Source organism: Gigantopelta aegis, chromosome 9 (genome assembly GCF_016097555.1).
Source record: "Gigantopelta aegis isolate Gae_Host chromosome 9, Gae_host_genome, whole genome shotgun sequence".
Classification (NCBI taxonomy): Eukaryota; Metazoa; Mollusca; class Gastropoda; order Neomphalida; family Peltospiridae; genus Gigantopelta; species Gigantopelta aegis.
The window spans coordinates 36,291,769-36,312,202 of NC_054707.1; the positions used below are offsets into that span (position 1 = coordinate 36,291,769).

The following is a 20,434-nucleotide window of genomic DNA, read 5'->3' on the forward strand; positions in this document are numbered from 1 at the left end:
ATAATAACTGGTAACTCGTTTATTATCCTCTATGTACTATATATCCGCTGAGAGAAGGAGTAACGTCACGGTACAAAAACAAAACGCAATGAAAGGCATACTGTCACGGATTTGAGGACCATATTTCTAAAAAAAATGGATAATAAAAAAAAAAATTACATTAATTGTTGGAAACCAAATCTAGCTATCGCATCACCTTAACTGAACCGTGTTGGAGTGAAATCCACGTCATCCCTCTCGGCAATTTTAGTTTTTGAATTATGGACCATTGCAATAACTCAATTATTTTAACAAAATGTCATTAATAAATGGAGTATGGTGGCTATGAAGATGGTTGAATAAAGTACATTTAGGGACAAATCAAATTTTTTTTTTTCAGGTAATACTTTGTTAGACACTTAAATAGGTCAGTGGTATGCCTTGAATTTTATAATAATTATACTAAAAGAAAAATTATAACACTTGATTGAACTAGAAAATATTTTTTGGCACTTGTCCTTCAGTAGATGGTTTTTCAACGATTGATTATCTTCAGACATCGTGTGGGGAAAAAGCATAGATCTACAGCAGGACACGTGCCAGAACCTATTAAGTGCAAATGTACGTAATTAATAATGCATAGATCACGCACACGTGTAGGGACACTCAGAAATGGAATCTTCTGAGGTTATTAGTGCATAGATAGTGATTGCTTTGGATTACGCATTGCGGTTTACGTACACGGATACGAATATGGATACGGATTACGGACAACTGGAATTTGCGCCATAGTCCTGTAGCAAGAGTTAGCGACAAACTGATGGCTACCAAATGCTGTTTGAGTTTGTTGTCATTTTCAATAGTGTGTCATGGGATGTAATATATTAATTCTCTTTTTCAACAGGGGTCTAGGCAAAGTATTTTCTCTCCCCCCCCCCCCCCCCCCCCCCCATTCCACACAGCTACCAACGCCTGTGTTTTCAACAATCAATGTTCGCCATACCTAGATATTCAAATGACGTAAGAATATTTGGCGCGGTGTTTTTTTTAATGGAAATGACGTCAAACTCGAATGACGTCATTTCGGATGTCCTTACATCAAAATAAACTAGTGCCTAGCGTTTTTGTTTGATTTTTGTTTTGGGATTGTTGTTTTTTGTTTTGTTTTTCTTAACGCTGGACAGCTTTTAGTGTAAAATTGATATTGAAATGTCTTTATTTGATGACTATGAATTCATACGTCAATCATGGAGTGTCACCCTAGTACGTCTGCTTAAAGGTCAATAAACCTAGTGCCGTGACCTCAATTAATTTACATCTAATTTGCAAAGTTATCAAATTCTTAACGTTTTTATCTAAAAAATATCACATATTTTGATTGCACTGAAAATGTAAGATATATATATATATATATATATATATATATATATATATATATATATATATATATATATATATATATAATTGAGAGTTACACACACACACACACACACACACACAACACTCGCGCACACACACACACACAGAGAGAGAGAGAGAGAGAGAGAGAGAGAGAGAGAGAGAGAGACACACACACACACACACACACACACACACATACATACATACACACATACTGATACACACATCACTGTTATGCACACACATTGTAACACGCGCATGCATGACAGACACACATACATACAAACATACATATATACATACATATATACATACATGCATGCATGCATGCATGCATACATACATACATACATACATACATACATACATACATACATACATACATACATACATAGCTCAGAGCGTATCGTGGTTAGTCTTGCAATTTGCGGGCGAATTGGTGCCACAGGTTCGAGTCCCAGCAACGGCATGGGACAATTTGTGAGGCCAGAAAGGATTTAATTATCCCCTGCGCCAGTGCGTTAATATCTATGTATGTAACAGTCAACCTCGACATGCATACAATATATAGATATTTATACATCAATACATACATACATACATACATACATACATACACACACATATATACATACATAGGAACATTAAGTCACTTTACAATCTTTGCGCTTTTGGCGCCAGTCGCGTTGCCATTATTAGATTTCCAATGCAGTGTTCTTTTCCCCTTTAAGTTAATGAGGCAAATAGTGTATGTGTGGTCGATTATTTTTTAGTTATTTATCACAAGTAATATGTATTGATTAGTTTGTTTTCTTTAACGACATCACTAGAGCACATTGATTTATTAATCATCGGCTATTAGATGTAGTTATGACATATAGTCTTGAGAGAGGAAACCCACTGCATGTTTAAATTAGTAGCAAGGTATATATTATGTGCACCATATACATTTTATATACAGGATAGAACATACCACGGCCTTTGATATACCAGTCGTGGTGCACTGGCTAGAACGAAACATAATCGGGGATCCCCACCGACGGGGATCGATCCCAAACCCGACCGCGCATCAAACGAGCGTTTTACCACTGGGCTACGTCCCGCCACATGTATTGAATGAAGAAATGTTGCAATTGCGGCTTTGAAAATGTATCTTTAATCCAACATTACGTAGAGGTCTAATTAACGAGCTACTCTCGACTCACTAATATCAAAACTTATGTTAGCTCAAGAACTTTCTTTTTGACCGACTGTTCAAAATTGCGCCCAGTTTCCTCAATCAAATTTGCGCACCTTTTTCTCTTTGGCATCATACTTTGCTCTCTTCAAAATTCCATAGTACCATTACCCCCCCCCCCCCCCCCCTCCGCCTGTTACTGACCACGGTCGGGCTGCTGTTGCTCCCTTGCATCTACCAGTGCAGGCGGCCCCTCCTCTCCCCACCCCACCCCACCCACCTGTCCTGGTGTGTGTGTGGTGGTCTTACACCTACCCACTGAGTCGTTAAAACTCGCTCTGGGTGGGAGCCGCCGGTACCGGGCTGCGAACCTTGTACCTACCAGCCTTATGTCCAATGGCTTAACCACGACACCACCGAGGCCGGTTTCATGCTTCTTTAACTATGAGGCTGGTGGTTTCAGTCCATCATGTTGTAATCAGAATTACCGTGCAGTTCGAATCCATGTTTGTTAAGGTCTCACTACACAGATGTCATCTGCCATTGAAACCCATGTTAAACTGCCCAACTTCAAGCGAAGATTGCCCATAGAACGGGTTCTTGTTGGCACTAACAACATACACCATTGTGAACATACATTATATAAGCATTTATATTCACTCCAAAATTGTGAACATTTCCGTCTCAGTTTTTTGCTATATGACCGCATCTAGCTGTAGTACCGGTCCGAACAGGTGGTTCATTAACCGATTCACTCCGGCTGTCACTTGCGCTATATACCCATGTACCAAAAGGTCGATGCACAATATTACAAAATAACATGGGCAAAATACAGCCAGAAGGCTTACCATAAAACATACATATTGTTTTAATTCTTCACCATTTCCTAGGAGTGAATATGTGAACCATAACATGTGCCACGATTAGGAACTATAGTGGACCGTCATCAATCAACTCTCACCCGGAAGTGATCTGTGTAGTGAGACCTTAAAGTCTAGTGACCGATTTTGTCAAACTTGGTTTGAAGTCAGTTTGATAATTTGGGTCATTTACACCATGGAAAGCTATACTAGAGCTGTGTAACTTATGAACTCTAACCAATACACCAAAAGACAGATGCACCATACCATCCAATAAAACTTCATATCACATTGTTACTCCTTGGTCATCCACACAATAGATGACCATCAAACAAGCAGCCACTATATGGTAATGTATGACCTTGTTGGTAGATCTGATATGGGGAACATACAAAGAAGCTAATTATCTAGTTAGTTCATTAAAAATATTAGCTTCCATCAATTGTTGCTATGGGCAACAATTGTTTCATAATGAAGTGTTGAAATCCTGGTTTTTTCTGTATATTTCAGCATGAAGATCCACATATTATTAATGGCAGATACAAATTCTACTTTCATAGTAGAATACTATGTTATATATTCACAATACCATCAAAACTGTTTGTCACTATGACTGTACATTCGAAAAAATTCATTATGCACAAAATCACAGAAATTAGAGTGAATTTGGATATTGACCTTGTGACCTTGAATTTTGACCTTTTACAATGAGAAACTCAGTGTTAGACACTCATATCAATTTATTTATTACATGTAAGAACACTAGAATATGCATTTTGACACACACACCCTAAAAAAATAAAAATAAAATAAAAATAAAAATAATAAAAATAAATAAAATTGACATGTTTGCTATATTTACCCAAATAGGGCCCCCATACGCTTGGCTCAAATCCACATTGATGTAATTACCTTTTATAAGGATGCTACACTAGTACATTCTCATTTTGGCTTGCTAAACTTATATATTTTGGGATAAACAGTAATTTCATGTTTTACATTATGGTCTCACTACACAGATGTCATCTGCCATTTAAACCCATGTTAAACTGCCCAACTTCAAGCGAAGAATTCCCATAGAACGGGTTCTTGTTGGCACTAACAACATACACCATTGTGAACATACATTATATAAGCATTTATATTCACTCCAAAATTGTGAACATTTCCGTCTCAGTTTTTTGCTATATGACCGCATCTAGCTGTAGTACCGGTCCGAACAGGTGGTTCATTAACCGATTCACTCCGGCTGTCACTTGCGCTATATACCCATGTACCAAAAGGTCGATGCACAATATTACAAAATAACATGGGCAAAATACAGCCAGAAGGCTTACCATAAAACATACATATTGTTTTAATTCTTCACCATTTCCTAGGAGTGAATATGTGAACCATAACATGTGCCACGATTAGGAACTATAGTGGACCGTCATCAATCAACTCTCACCCGGAAGTGATCTGTGTAGTGATACCTAAATGGTCCATCTTGAGGTTGCTGCATCGTATGATGTTCCCGAGTTTGCTGCATTGTGAGATGTTTCTGACTCGTAAAATATTTTAACGACTAAAATTACATAATATTAAATCTATTTTCTTGTTTCGAATATCAATGCCTGTATATCCAATGCGATTCGGGTCGTTGTAATATTATTTGCAAGCAGCCCAAACTAGATTTGGTCTTCCAATAATTCCATACGTGCGGGAAATGTGGGTTTTTTTGTGGGGGGTTTTAAAGAAATAAAATGATGTAGGACCTAATGCAAACACTAGGACGATCAGAAACATATTTAATATACAGTCACAAATATTACATGCCAAAAAATAGGTTTCATACGTAATTATAGTAGTTAAAGGGACATTCCCGAGTTTGCTGCGATTTTAAAGATGTTATCGACTAACAGAGACTTTTTAACGATTGTAATTACATATCAAATATAGTTTCCTGCATAACATATTAGTGGCTGTATATTAAACGTGTTTCTCATCGTTCTAAAATTTGTACTAGCGCAAATTTCATTTTATTTCCTAAAATACATTTTACGTTCGAAATTATTTAAAGACAAAATCCAGTTTGGGCTTCTTACAAATATTTAGACGACCAGAAACACATTGAATATAAAGACACTGATATTCTAAACAAGAAAATATATTTAATATGTAAATTTAATCGTAGAAATATTTTATTAGTCGGAAACATCTTACAATCATGCAGCAAACTCAGGAATGTCCCTTTAAAAAGTCTTTGTTTATCGACAACATCTTCACAACTTCATCAAACTTAGGGGCGGAACGTAGCCCAGTGGTAATGCCTAAGTCACATTTGCTCTACGGCTAGGATACGGCGGCCGTACGCCCCCGAAATCGAGAGATACCTGCGGCGGCCGCAGAGGATCTGCGGTGGCCTCAGGGTCGCCCTAGGGCGTATCCCTATATTTTACAGGCCGTAGGGGTCGCCGTGGGATTATAGAGTGGAGTTATAACCTTTTTTTCATTTCTAGGTTCGCCGTAGCAATTCGACACGCCGTAGCCATGCCGTAGAGCGGTTCACGGCGACCATACGTCGGGCGTACGGTGGCCTTGCGTCTGCCGTGCTGCTGCCCTAGGGTCTTATGAATTACAATTAACCTTTGCGGACTCCCCAAAAATTGCGATTTCATTATTTTATTTCATTTTATTATGATTTCACTTTTCACTTTTCATGCAACTCCGACAGATGCGCGATAATTCTAACAAGTTAATTTTACGTCACACCGCTGTGTCACATAAGTATGGTCCCCCTACGGCCGCCGCAGGGACGCCCTAAGGCGACCGTGCGTCATCACTTCAAAGGCCGTACGGAAGCCGCAGGTTTTCTGTTACCCCAAATTCAAAATACGCCGTGCGACTACCCTAACATATGTGACTGCTACATGATGTGACCGTGGAAATGCTGAGGCGACCCTATAATTGCTATTGGCCGTAGTTATTTTAGACCCCACGGCCGCCGCGGCAAATGTGACTTGGGCATAAAGCGCTCGCTCGATGCCCGGTCGGTTTGGGATCGATCTCCGTCTATGGGCCCATTAGGCTATTTCCAGCTCCAGCCAGTGCACCACCACTGGTACATCAAAGGCCGTGGTATGTGCTATCCTATCTATGAGATGGTGCATATAAAATATCCCTTGCTGCTAATCGAAAAGAGTAGCCCATGAAGTGGCAACAACAGGTTTCCTCCCTCAATATCTGTGTGGTCCTTAACTATATGTCCAGCCCCATATAACCGTAAATAAAATGTGTTGAGTGTGTCGTTAAATAAAACATTTCCTTCCTTCGTGAAACTTATGACAGACCCTTTAAGCAAGCTGTCTGCTACTGTTATATTTTCATTTTGCCAAATTGTTTTTGATCCGAGAAAGATGCGTGTGCACAGGGAACACGGTTTTGGAAGTTTAACATCCCCTCTCCCCCCAATGTTCCAAACGAATTTTATTTGTATTTCGCAAGGCTCAATGGGTAGGTGTAAACCACTTGCACCGACCAGTGATCCATAACTTGTTCAACAAAGGCCATGGTTTGTGCTATCCTGCCTGTGGGAAGCGCAAATAAAAGATCCCTTGCTGCTAATCGCAAAGAGTAGCCCATGTAATGGCGACAGCGGGTTTCCTCTCAAATTCTGTGTGGTACTTAACCATATGTCTGACGCCATATAACCGTAAATAAAATGTGTTGAGTGCGTCGTTAAATAAAACATTTCTTTCTTTCTTTCTTATTTGTATATATTTTCTGGGGGAATATGACCCGAAAACACTCTAGAACACACACCGGGCTGCATTGTACAAAGATGCATAAATGATCTCATCTGGAATAACTTTTCTCTAGTGACCCCGTCGGTGGGCCCATTGGGCTATTTCTCGTCCCAGCCAGTGCACCACAACTGGTATACGAAAGGCTGTGGTATGTGCTATCCTGTCTTTCGGATGGTGCATATAAAAGATCCCTTAGAAAATGTAGCGGGTTTTCCTCTCTGAGATTATGTCAAAATGACCAAATGTTTGACATTCAGTATTCGATAATTAATAAACCTATGTGCTCTAGTTGTGTCGCTAAACAAAACAAACACTAAAGAGTGGCATTAGATAGAGATTCATCGAATCAACCGTTATTTTCCAGAATCGCATTTCGCTCTGTATTTTGCAGAAATGCGGTTTTGATCATGGATGGCGGGTTTGTGGTTCAGATTAGATACACAATGAATGATTCTGGGTTACAAGAAATCTATTCCAAAATTCACTTAATCATAACCTTACATGTAAAGCTGTTACAAGAGCTATAAGAGGTTATGGCCTTGATTACGTGACCTTACAGCTGGCTGGTGATATTGTTAATATTGACCTGTCTACAGATGACGAACGCGTTACAGTATTGTTTGTATGATGCTGATGAGTTGTAAAACTTAAGGCAATAAAAGGAACTTGAATGTACAACAAAAAAAAGGTGATTTATCTGATGTTGTTGAAACAACGAAGGAGAGCAAGTGAGTGTCTTGGCAGAAAGAGCTGAAGGTAATAATTTAAATACTGACACTGATGGTCTTCAACCGAGTTCTTGCTGGAGAAATAAGCAATGAATCGGCATGATCAGATCCAGTAATAAACAGGAGTTGCGTATTCAGTACATGGAGATGGTAGATATTATATTGAGAATGTTTATCAAATCAGAAAGATCTGCTGCCTGGAACCTCCATTTGTAGGCTGTGTGTGGTGTGCTTCCCTTCTTTGCAGTAGCCATCATAGTTTATGCATATTTGATGAACATACAAGATATAAAGTTTTGTCACCGTGGAAATCATGGCGTCTTTATGGAAGGATATCAAAGTTGTCAGAAGAAGTGAGCGGTTTTGGAGAGGACTGTCTACAGATCTTGTCATAGAACAAATATGTGCGGGATTTAGCTTAGTCGGTTGAGTGCTCGCTTGAGGTGCTTGCGTCACAGGATCGAACCACCTCGATGAATTCATTCAGCTGATTGGGTTTTTCTCGTTCCAACCAGTGCCACATAACTGGACAAAGGCCGTGGTATGTGCTTTCCTGTCTGTGGGAAAGTGTATATAAAAGATTCCTTGCTGCATTAGAAAAAAGTGTAGTGGATTTCCTCTGATCACTACGAATTACCAAATGTTTGACATCTAATAGCCGATGATTAATTAATCAATGTGCTCCAGTGGAGTCGTTAAACAACACAAACGTATATCGAACAAATGTTGACGAGAAGCCTAAAATCTGTTAATGATTTAACACAAAGTCAGGGAATCACGGAGACTCAAAAGGCTGACTGTTGTCTAGACCTGCTTCTTCAGATACAAACGATGCGATGCAACATATTATCACTAAAACTGTCTGTGTCACAAGTGAGCAAAGTAAGATGGCAAAAAGACCAAAAAGACACTTACACATTTAATCGAATACATACTAGACAGAATTCCTTTTGGTAGTGATTGTGAATTGAATAATAGTTCTAGTGAGGTGGTCACTGATGACACTAATGTTGGCCATGAATGGGGCCTCAGTAGATATATTTTCCACAGAACACACAGTAAAATACTAAATAGTTTAAGATGTTGTCCAGCCTGTTACAAGACATGCGCAGCTTTGGTAATGCAATGAACTGCACATCTGCTTGCTGTGAAATACGTTTAGCCTTGGGTATGTACGTTTGTGTTAAACAAATCATTTTACATTCCTACAAATTTTACTTAACTAACACCAGAAAGCAATATTTTATGTGTGTTTGTATTCCCTTTAATGATAAACACAAAAAACAAAAAGAAAGAATATATCATAATATAAATTTATACAAATATTCAAAAAATTTTTATTTTATTTAAAGGCATATTGTCACAGACCACTGACCTATTTAATGGTCTAACAAAGTATTACCTAAATAAAAATAATTTGATTTGTCCCTAAATGTACTTTATTCGACCATCTTTATAACCATCATACACCATTTATTAATGGCATTTTATAAAAATAATTGAATTATGGCAATGGACCATAATTCAAAAACTAAACTTGCCGAGAGGGTTGACATGGATTTCACTCCATCATGGTTCACTTACGGTGATACAACAGCTAGATTTGGTTTCCAACAATTAATGTAATTTTTATTTATTATCCATTTTCAGAGAAAAAAGGTCCTTAAATCCGTGACAGTATGCCTTTATACAGTATATTTTTGATGTTCATGCGATGATAAACACCAAAACCGTTTTATGCACTGTATGAATGGCGTAGCGCGTTAGCATGAACGTCAAAAATATAACGTTCAATTCTTATAATTCAAAATGCATTAATATTGCCATTATACAAAACTATATTAAAAAACCCAATCGAACCCACAATGATTTACAACTGTACCAATACACAAATAAGGGAATTCCCTTAGAAAGTTTTTTCGTCAAATCTCCGATTCATTATCGAGATTTAAGTTTTATAAATTTTAATTAAAGTTTAATTAGTAAATAGTGCATGTGAAGACTGACTTGAAAGAGATAAAGTAGTTTCAGTGTTTCAGTGGATTTCAGAGGAAGTTTGTGTGATATTATTCTCGGAAAGGATAGGTCGCGTAACTGTGCTCGAAGGAGTATGTGTTTTCGCGCGTGTAAGTTGTCGATTTTGTGTTTTTGTCAAATGTGACAGAGCTGCGCTCATGTCTCTCTTTTGATTTGTTGAGCATTCTCTGCTATAACTTCTAATAGAAGCTTCATTTTTGTGGCCTGTCATATACATTAGGCCCTATGTGTCTCAGTTGAAAACCGGAGTCGTTTAAAGCCTGAATTATCACCTTCACTCACAGTGCAGACGAAATTGGGATACAAATAGAAACGGTGTAATCTTCGGTGATTCCCTTGTTTATCGAAAAAGTGTTCACGTTCATGGAAGAATGAAGGGGTTTTTTTTTTTAGATCACGTGGTAGCATTTTAACCAATCCAGACGCCTATTACAAAACAGTAATTATAAAATGGAATTATTACTTTGTAAAACGTTTATCACCGAAAATTGCGCAGTTTCGAGAGCGGATTTTTAATACGCAATCTAATTAAATTAGCTCCACTATTACATATGGATCTAACAGCAGCCCGTTGGAGCCTCATGTCCAGCTGACTTTTGATTCGACCAATCAAAACCATACTTGCAAAATCATGCCAGTGATTTGAAAAGAATTTGAAAACATTCGGGTTTATGCCGAGGGTATACGAAATGATTCGGGTGAATTACGAAGTATGACGGAAACTAATTTTGATATAAAATTAAAATAAAATTCGTTTCAAGACGAAAAAAAAGCAGTGATGGTATAGCCATAAAATCTGTTTATAGAGCCTACTAGTATACAATCCAGAGTTTATTACTGCACTTTTTCCCCTGTTTTTTCAATGTTGAAATAGACCAAAAAGTTCACCTATTGCATAAATAGTCTCGACCGATATTTTTAGAATTTGTATGCTCCCGAATAACGTTATAAAAGGCGAAGTGTAATTGCTCGATATTTAAATTGTTATTTATAGATGAAATGTCACCTGGACATGGGAGTCCATGCAATGTTGTTAGATCTACTGGTGAGATCAGTAGAGCTAATTTTAATCAGATTGTTTACTACGTTACCAAAAGGAAATCATTTCTGTTTTAATTTGATCTGATTTATATAACTGTGTGTTACATTCACGGGACCTATTATAGAAAATCACATAATAGAGGCCAACCAATGACAAAGCAATATAAAGTATTTCACAGGCACATATCTAAGACTATGGAAGCCACAACATGTTATGTTCCCATAATTACACTTGTTATTACACATGTGCTTCGTATGGTTTCTATGTTGAACCATGTCCAGTGGCAGATCCAGAAAATCCAGTATGGGGGGCCCCATTGACATGAGGCGGAATGCCAAGGTAACTTTGGGGGAGGTTTGGAGGGGATCGTAAAAAAGTTTTAAAATTAATATATAATAAAATTATAACTGTCGCAAAATTTAGATCCGCCTCAGATGTCGATAATAATAATTATTATGTGGGGTCTTCTTTCGGTTGTGGGATGGTTGCGGTGGTCGTAAAACTAAGTGTATACGTCCTTTGTAAAGGAAAACTTAAAACTAAAGTCGTTCTAGCCAGTGAATGCGAATAATATTTACATGCTCATATACCACTAGAGTTTCGAGCATGTCCGTCCCAGGGCCTATCTCTGGATAGCCAGGGGCTTGTGCACCACGACTAGTATATCAAAGGCCGTGGTATGTAACCTACTACCTTGTCTGTGGGATGGTGCATATAAAAGATTCCTTGCTACTAATCGAAAAGAGTAGCCCATGAAGTGGCGACAGCGGGTTTCATTCCTCAATATCTCTGTGGTCCTTAACCATATGTCCGACGCCATATAACCGTAAATAAAATGTGTTGAGTGCGTCGTTAAATAAAACATTTCCTTAACCCTAATCGTTTTTTAAATTATTAAATGTATCTAATTAATAAAATAATGCTAAGTTTGACAACACATATTATTAAAATACATTTTTAACTTAAGCAAAAGCATTTAAATCATTTTAACCAGTTCTAGCTATCTGTACCAAAAACATTCAAACACTTGGAAAATAGATAACCGCGTGAAGTTACTATATACGTTATAAACAACACTTGTTTCAGTTGAAAACCCAATCTATGATTAAAGCAACAAACGTTTGTATAGTTTACAATATTGTATTAAACAGAAAAAGAAAAAAAACATTCAAGCACTTGGAAAATAGATAACCATATGAAATTAATATTTAAGTTAAAAAAACAAAACATTTGTTTCAGTTGAAAAGTCAATCGTAAGATTAAAGCAACAAACGTTTGTATGTTTTACAATATTATATTAAACAGAAAAAAAACAACATTCGAGCACTTGTTTCAGTTGAAAAGTCAATCGTAAGATTAAAGCAACAAACGTTTGTATATTTTACAATATTATATTAAAAAGGAGATTTTTTTTTTTTTTTTAATTCTCAAAGTTTTAACAATATATTGCGTACTCACAGCTGATGCAGACTGCAACTGCAAGGATCCTCATGGTGTCAGCGGTGTAGTCTTATTGCGGGGACACTGTCCAATCGCTAAGAGGTATGACTTTGCAGTAGTGCGGGGATAGACCCCTTATGCTACAATTTTATATGCTTTGGTTGCTATAGGAGGTAAAAAAAAACAAAAAAAAACAGGCGTATAATATGTTATACTGACACAAAGTACCCTGTGTATGGATTTAAAAAAAAAAAAAAAATATTTTAGTTTTTTTTGGAAGGTGGTAAAAATGTATTGGCAGTTACGATTCACGTGATGGGTTTCAACCTTACGAATATGTATTATTTCTTGTCAAAGTAAGCTCCGCCCTGCGTTTTTACTGCGTACCCGTTTCGTGGAGAACGCTCGTTAGAATGGCTTTGTGTTTAACGTTAAATCAGTCATCCAGTCGATGTCACTAAGCTAGAAACCGGTCTCGGTGACGTCGTGGTTAACCCGTCGGACATAAGGCTGATAGGTACAGGGTTCGTAGCCCGGTACCAGCTCCCACCCAGATCGAGTTTTAACGACTCAATGAGTAGGTGTAAGGCCAAAACACCCTCGTCTCTCTCAGAACCCACTAACAACTAACCCACTATCCTGGTGAAACCGCCTAGATAACTGAGGTGTGTGCCTAGGACAGCGTGCTTGAACCGTAATTGGATATAAGAAAGAAAATAAGTTGAAATGAAATTTTAAAAAAATGAACGTAGCCTATGTAACATTTGCAAGCAGTAGACATATTATTTTAAACCGATGTACAAGGCGTCTATTGACGGTGGTGTCGTGGTTAAACCATCGGACGCAAGGCTGGTAGGTACTGAGTTGGCAGCCCGGTACCGGCTGCCACCCAGAGCGAGTTTTAATGACTTGATGGGTAGGTGTATGACCACTACACCCTCTTCTCACTAACCACTAACATCTAAACCACTGTCCTGGACAGGCAGCCCAGATAGCTGAGATTTGTACGTGCCCAGGGCAGCATGCTTAATTGGATATTATATTCGTTATTTTATTTTATTTTATTTATTTGTTTAGCAATTTCAATACCAGACATTTCAGTTATGCTCTCAACATTTTGCTTGTCTCTATGCTGTCCGGGGGCCGGGACGTAACCCAGTGGTAAAGCATTCGCATGATGCGTGGTCGATCTAGGATCGATCCCCGTCGGTGGGTCCATTGGGTTATTTCTTATTCCGGCTAGTGCATCACGACTGATATGTCAAATAACATGGTATGTGCTATCCTGTCTGTGGAATGGTGCATATAATAGATCATAAATTTGCTACTAATAGAAAAAGTGTAGCGGGTTGTCTCTCTCTATGACTGACCGGCCTCGGTGGCGTCGTGGTAGGCCATCGGTCTACAGGCTGGTAGGTACTGGGTTCGGATCCCAGTCGAGGCATGGGATTTTTAATCCAGATACCGACTCCAAACCCATCTTCATAAATCAAGGCTAATATTCGTTCCTCGTATTCAGCCTTGATACATGTAGTCAAGATTACTGATATCCACTACTAGCGCCCTCTATTGGAAGAACATTTGTAACACCGATTATGTCCCTTACACGCTGACATCGCTGACCAATCACAGCATTGGTAACATGTGACAATCTTGAAAGCAATATCAAAAATTAACCGCCGAAACCTTTTTTTTAACATATCGTGACAAACACGACACGTTTCCACGGACGCTGACGCTGCCATCTCTGTTTACAATAAAAAAGGGAATCTACAAGGAGCGTTGCGATTCGTTGCAATCAGATCTCATCGCATCCAATGAAATTTAAGCATTTTGTGGCACGATTTCTTGACGACATGTATCAAGGCTGAATACGAGGAACGAATATTAGCCTTGATTTATGAAGATGCTCCAAACCCTGAGTGAGTGCTCCGCAAGGCTCAATGGGTAGGTGTAAACCACTTGCACCGACCAGTGATCCATAACTGGTTCAACAAAGGTCATGGTTTGTGCTATCCTGCCTGTGGGAAGCGCAAATAAAAATCCCTTGCTGCTAATCGGAAGAGTAGCCCATGTAGTGGCGATAGCGGGTTTGCTCTCAAAATCTGTGTGGTACTTAACCATATGTCTGACGTCATATAACCATAAATACAATGTGTTGAGTGCGTCGTTAAATAAAACATTTCTTTCTTTCTCTCTTTGACTGTGTCAAAATCACCACATGTTTGACATCCAACAGCCGATGATTAATAAATCAGTGTAGTTAAACACAACAAACAACCTAAATAAAACTATGCTGCCAATTTGAAATTGTTAGGCAAGAAAGTAGTTTAATTTATTTATTCTTTGTTTCTATTTTAGTTTTGCAGTAGTGTTATATAAAGTTGTGACGGAACATGCTCTTAGTTTTGTTTTCGCCTGTGGTGATATTAATTGTTTTAGAGGGCCGTGTGCAGTTCCAATATGCACTTAAGGCCAGGTGGGCACTTTGTTACGTAATACCTCTGCGCGACGGTCGTCGAGCTCTTTCTAATACACACCCAGACTAGATGCGGAGGCCATGTGGCCAGTAGTTACGTAATACCTCCGCTAGTTCGGTACGTTCTGGGTATTGCTGGCGGACTAGGCGTCAGCAAGTCTGGCCATCTAAGAAAAATATGCCGGCTTGGTCGCTGTGGAAATATCACTTGATAGAGGGAGGACCGCGTTGTACCCCCAGGCGATATTCGGAAATTTATGATAAATAGCTAGGGTTTTAGAGATATCGGGAGAACCATAGGAAGGCTCCCAGGGATCGTTGTCCGTCCGGACTGGTAAATATTTTATTTCTGCTCTGTGTATAACCTTGATGTGATCGATGTGACTTTAAATATTTTAATACTGTATTATACCAATATTATTTAGACGGTGCTGCCGGTAATCTGACGCAGTAAACTGTAGGCTCACTGTCTAATATATATAAAGCTTAACCAGTCATCCTAGAGGACCTAGGTAAACTGTAGGTTATTGTCTTTATTGTGATTGGTACCAGTATTAATTCTGTGTTACAAGGTTACTGAATGAGTAGTTAAGGGTTAATTAAAAATTAACCAGTTAGGAATAGAGTTGTAATTCCTTTATTAATTAAGTTCCCCTGGCAGCGTTTCTCAATTATCACACGTTACTGAATGAGTAGTAAGGGTTAATTAAAAATTAACCAGTTAGGAATAGAGTTGTAATTCCTTTATTAATTAAGTTCCCCTGGAAGCGTTTCTCAATTATCACACGTGTGGGTGTTGTGTCACGGTGAAGTGATTAGGATATTGTGTAAACTACACACCTAGTGATTAACTAATTAAGTGATTAGTTCTGGGTTGTTAATATTTTGTTGTTAATTAACTACTGCGGCAGTACATTTGTCAGCATAGTATTAATACAGATTCCAAAGTGTGATATGTTTTGTTGTGTTTTCTAGTGAACTAAACGTGCTATATTACATATACTTTATATATAGATCTTATCTCTGATCATACCTAGACGAGCCACACGCGGGTATAACTGCCCGTTACAGAGAGATCTAATAGATATACAGTTAGGAGAGATATTTGGATAATCGTGTTTCATTCAGTTACGGGTATTATAAAATCCCCGTGACAAATGTTAATATATCCTACTTTAATGCTTTTGATGTAAGGGTGGGTGGGTTGTTATAATAATACAAAACGTACGCGCACGCACGCACACACACACACACACACACACACACACACACACACACACTCAGAGAGAGAGAGAGAGAGAGAGAGAGACATGAATATATATACTCACGGAAAAAAGTTCCTGTGCATCATTAAAATTTCAGTGAGATATTTATAAAAAAATTAAATATTGTGTTTTACATAGATGTACTATTTATCTGTCAAAAGTACAGTGATCCTCTTCTGTCTTCTGACCTGAAATACGGTCTACACAATGCTTGGTGCGCCGTCGGTGACGATATAACAGAACAACGTATTGACGTCATGTCATGGTCGTACTTTGTGATCACCTAATCGGTTGCGTAAAGTTCTTCCACTGATTGGCCTTAACTCAGGGATATACTGGGATGTTAAACTTGTCATTTCCAAATAATTCCTCATGTGTACCCGCTTGATATTGACGATTGGTTAACGTGACGTCACGTGTCGACTCGCTAAACATGGAAGATCCCTAGTATTCCTAAACTGTCGAGAACATCTCCGCAGACACTGCATAGTTTTCTGATGAACACCAATGAACACCAAAATGACTAGCAATAACGTTTGTGCCATTCTAACTGCAATCATGCCCATCTTTCGAAGAAGTTAATTTTCTTGGAGGTGTGACATCACACTGACGACGATCAGATACCAACAATAGTATTTTTCTGAGTGATCGGAATCCATACAATAGTTTTAGAGTCCAATGATAAGAAAAATGACGTCAAAGAGGAGCACGTGTCCAAGAATGCTAGTAATGCAACTTATGATCACAAAGCATGAATAGCTGGGATATGGAAGAAAGTGGTTACACGTTTATTTACTGAATTGTTTATGACCAGATTTCAAGTAAATTATATTCTATATGCAATTATTTGGTGCACAAACCTTTTTCCGCGAGTATATATACACACACACACTGAATGGCCGCAACGAGTCCTTGTTTACAAGCCTCTGGTGGTCGTATCGCTCCATTGTTGTATTCGTTCACCTTTGATTTAGGGGGCGGGACGTCGCCCAGTGGTAAAGCGTTCGCTTGATGCGCGGTCTGTCTGGGATCGATCCCCGTCATAGGACACATTTGACTATTTCTTGTTCCAGCCAGTGCTTCACAACTGGTGTAACAAAGGCCGTGGTATGTACTATCCTGCCTGTGGGATGGTGCATATAAAAGATCCCTTGCTGCTAATCAAAAAGAGTAGCCCATGTAGCGGGTTTCCTCTCAATATCTGTGTGGTCCTTAACCATATGTCTGACGCCATATAACCGTAAATAAAAATATGTTGAGTGCGTCGTTAAATAAATCATTTCCTTCCTTCCTTCCTTCGATTTACTGAATTATCGCGTGCGGGTTTCTACTAGGGTGTCATTTGTCGTCGACTTCATCCACCCCACCACCACCCACCCCCACCCCACCCCCCAACCCACCACCCCTCACCCCCCCACCCCCACCCCCCACCCCCCTGCGCGTGCTGTAACCTCACCGTAGTGCAGGGGTGTAACATTCTCTTTGAGAATGGCCAATACAGCACAATTGAAATTTAGAGTAAATTATTTTAGAAATCGTTGCTCTCAATTGCCGCATCATAACTGCATGCGTGCGGTTAGGATGCAGCAATTGAAATCAATGGTTTCTGAAAAAAACGTTCGCTGGCGTCGCTCGCTTCACAGGCGTCCGGTTAGGATACAGCTATAGGTTGGACTATACCAATTCAAATCCCATAGGCGACCATGTTAACGTTTGTGTTTAAAAACACTATATGCAATATATCAACCAAACTGTGACCCATAAATATCAGTACTACAACCCCTACCTCAAAGTATTAACTGCAGAAAATGGTACCTTTCATGGCTCATTTTCGGTATAACCAGATGTTTCTGCAACACCCCTAGTTTCGCACAAAATTTTAGTACTTTTTTTTACAGGTACCCCATACATGTTCCAAGCACAAGGCTACTTGACACGGTGGTACTACATCAGATAAAATTGCATACATTTTTAGCCCAGATGAAACTAATTGTTTTTACAACCAACACACTCACATTTATAACCAATCACAGGACTTGTGGTGTTAACTTCTCTATCAAAAGTTCGGAGCACCTCGAACTTTGACCCAGCCGGAAATTAATTGGTATAGTAGTGGGATGTTCTTCCAGAACATCAAAATGAACGTCAAAAGATTTTTTTAAAAACTAAAAAAACTAAACATGTAACGTAATAAAAAATATCCATCTTGTCTGTGACCAACATTATTTTAAAACGAAATGTTTTATTTAACGACGCACTCAACACATCTTATTTACGGTTATATGGCGTCAGACATATGGTTAAGGACCACACAGATTTTGAGAGGAAACCTGCTGTCGCCGATTAGCAGCAAGGGATCTTTTATTTGCGCTTCCCACAGGCAGGATAGCACAAACCATGGCCTTTGTTGGAGTCGTTATCTGGATTAAAAATCCCATGCCTCGACTGGGATCCGAACCCAGTACCTACCAGCCTGTAGACCGATGGCCTAACCACGACGCCACCGAGGCCGGTCAGAAGTGACTGATACAAACATTAGTATATGAGCGCAAACACACTGTACACACAGATACTGGTATTGGGCTATTGGAAGTCAAACATTTGGTAACTCTGAAATAGTGTTAGAGAGGAAACCCGCTACATTTTTCCATTAGCAAGGGATCTTTTATATGCTCCTACCCACAAATAGCAAAGCCACGGCCGTTGACCAGTTGTGTTGCACTGGTTTGGAACGAGAAAAAAAACCCAGTCAGTTGAATGGAGCCACCGAGGTGGTGTGATCCTGCGACGCAAGCATCAGAGGCGAGCATTCAACTGACTGAGCTAAACCTCATTCCTAAGCAAGAAAATATATTCCATGTTTAATTTTGGTCGCCAAGAAAGGCTGTAAAAAGGACATTTCTTACAATGGTCCCTGTATCCGCTGTTTCTGGTCGTGGTGCAAGGGTGGTAACATTCTCACGGGTTTCCTTGAGAGTGGCGAATACAGAAGACATTGGAAATCTTAACACGATTTTTTCAGTAAACATCTCTGATAATTTTTCCAGATATGTGTTTCATTTTTGGGTTGATAATTTCATGCAATACTGGTTTGTTTACCACAAGTCTATACACTGTGGTCATCATCTTACCATAGCCTTTATTTTTATTTTTTGTATTTTTTGAAGATTTACTTTATTTGGTAGTTAATGTTAATATGCGTCGTGTTCCTTTCATAGCTGTTAATTTTCTTCTCTCTGTCTCTGTCTGCGTCTCTGTGTCTCTCTCTGTCTGTGTTCTGTGTGTGTGTGTGTGTGTGTGTGTGTGTGTGTGTGTGTGTGTGTCTGTCTCTGTCTCTCTCTCTCTCTCTCTCTCTCTCTCTCTGTATCTCTCTCTCTCTCTCTCTCTCTCTCTCTCTCTCTCTCTCTCTCTCTCTCTCTCTCCCTCTCTCTCTCTCTCTCTCTCTCTCTCTCTCTCTCTCTCTCTCTCTCCCTCTCCCCTCCCCTCCCTCCCTCCCTCTCCCTCTCTCCTCTCTTCCTCTCTCTCTCTCTCTCTCTCTCTCTCTCTCCTCTCTCCCTCTCCTCCCTCTCTCTCTCTCTCTCTCTCTCTCTCTCTCTCCTCTCTCTCTCTCTCTCTCTCTCTCTCCTCTCTCTCCGGGGGAGAAGAGCAAGAACTCTCTCTAATCCCCGCCCGCTCTCTCTGCTTCCTCTCTCCTCTCCTCTCCTCCTCCTCCTCTCTCTCTCTCTTGTTTTTATTGATCACCCTGCACTTGATACCCAATAGCCGATGTGGGTTTTTTGTGCTGGGGTCTTCTTAAACATTCATTCATTCCTCCATCATTCGTTCATTCATTCATTCATTCTGACAATGGCTTCAAACTCAGGATAGTTCCTTTGAGGAATAAAAAGAAACAAAGAAATTTGTGACTGAACAAAGTGAGTTGGGCTTAAAAAACACACAAAATAAACATAAAAAAAGGGAAAAAAAGGAATATGTCGGGTTACTTTTGTGGAAGACCTCAAGTTTTAATGATGATGTTTTGGTTCATACGAGTTCATGAAAGCAAATGAAATTGGGAATTGATTTTTAACACACTCCTTTCAATTTGACTGAAAGGTGCTGCGTATTTGTTCTCACGAATTTCCTTTCAAACAAGAAATTAATAAAGATATTAATTTAGAGAGAGTGTTTCTTGTATTAAGAGTGCACACATCGTGATAGCACAAACCATACTTTGTAGTGAAGAAAGAAAGAAAGAA

The 20,434-nt window shown here is 39.1% G+C and overlaps 1 protein-coding gene across 1 annotated transcript in view; it reads left to right on the forward strand.

The window, feature by feature from the left end:
• The window catches only part of LOC121381547, an 83,982-nt gene that overhangs the window by 35,743 nt on the left and 27,805 nt on the right, over positions 1 to 20,434 (forward strand). Inside the window, exon 3 of the mRNA XM_041510879.1 lies at positions 12,473 to 12,554. Coding sequence (XP_041366813.1) covers positions 12,473 to 12,554 — 82 coding nt within the window. The remainder of the gene's footprint in view (positions 1 to 12,472; positions 12,555 to 20,434) is intronic.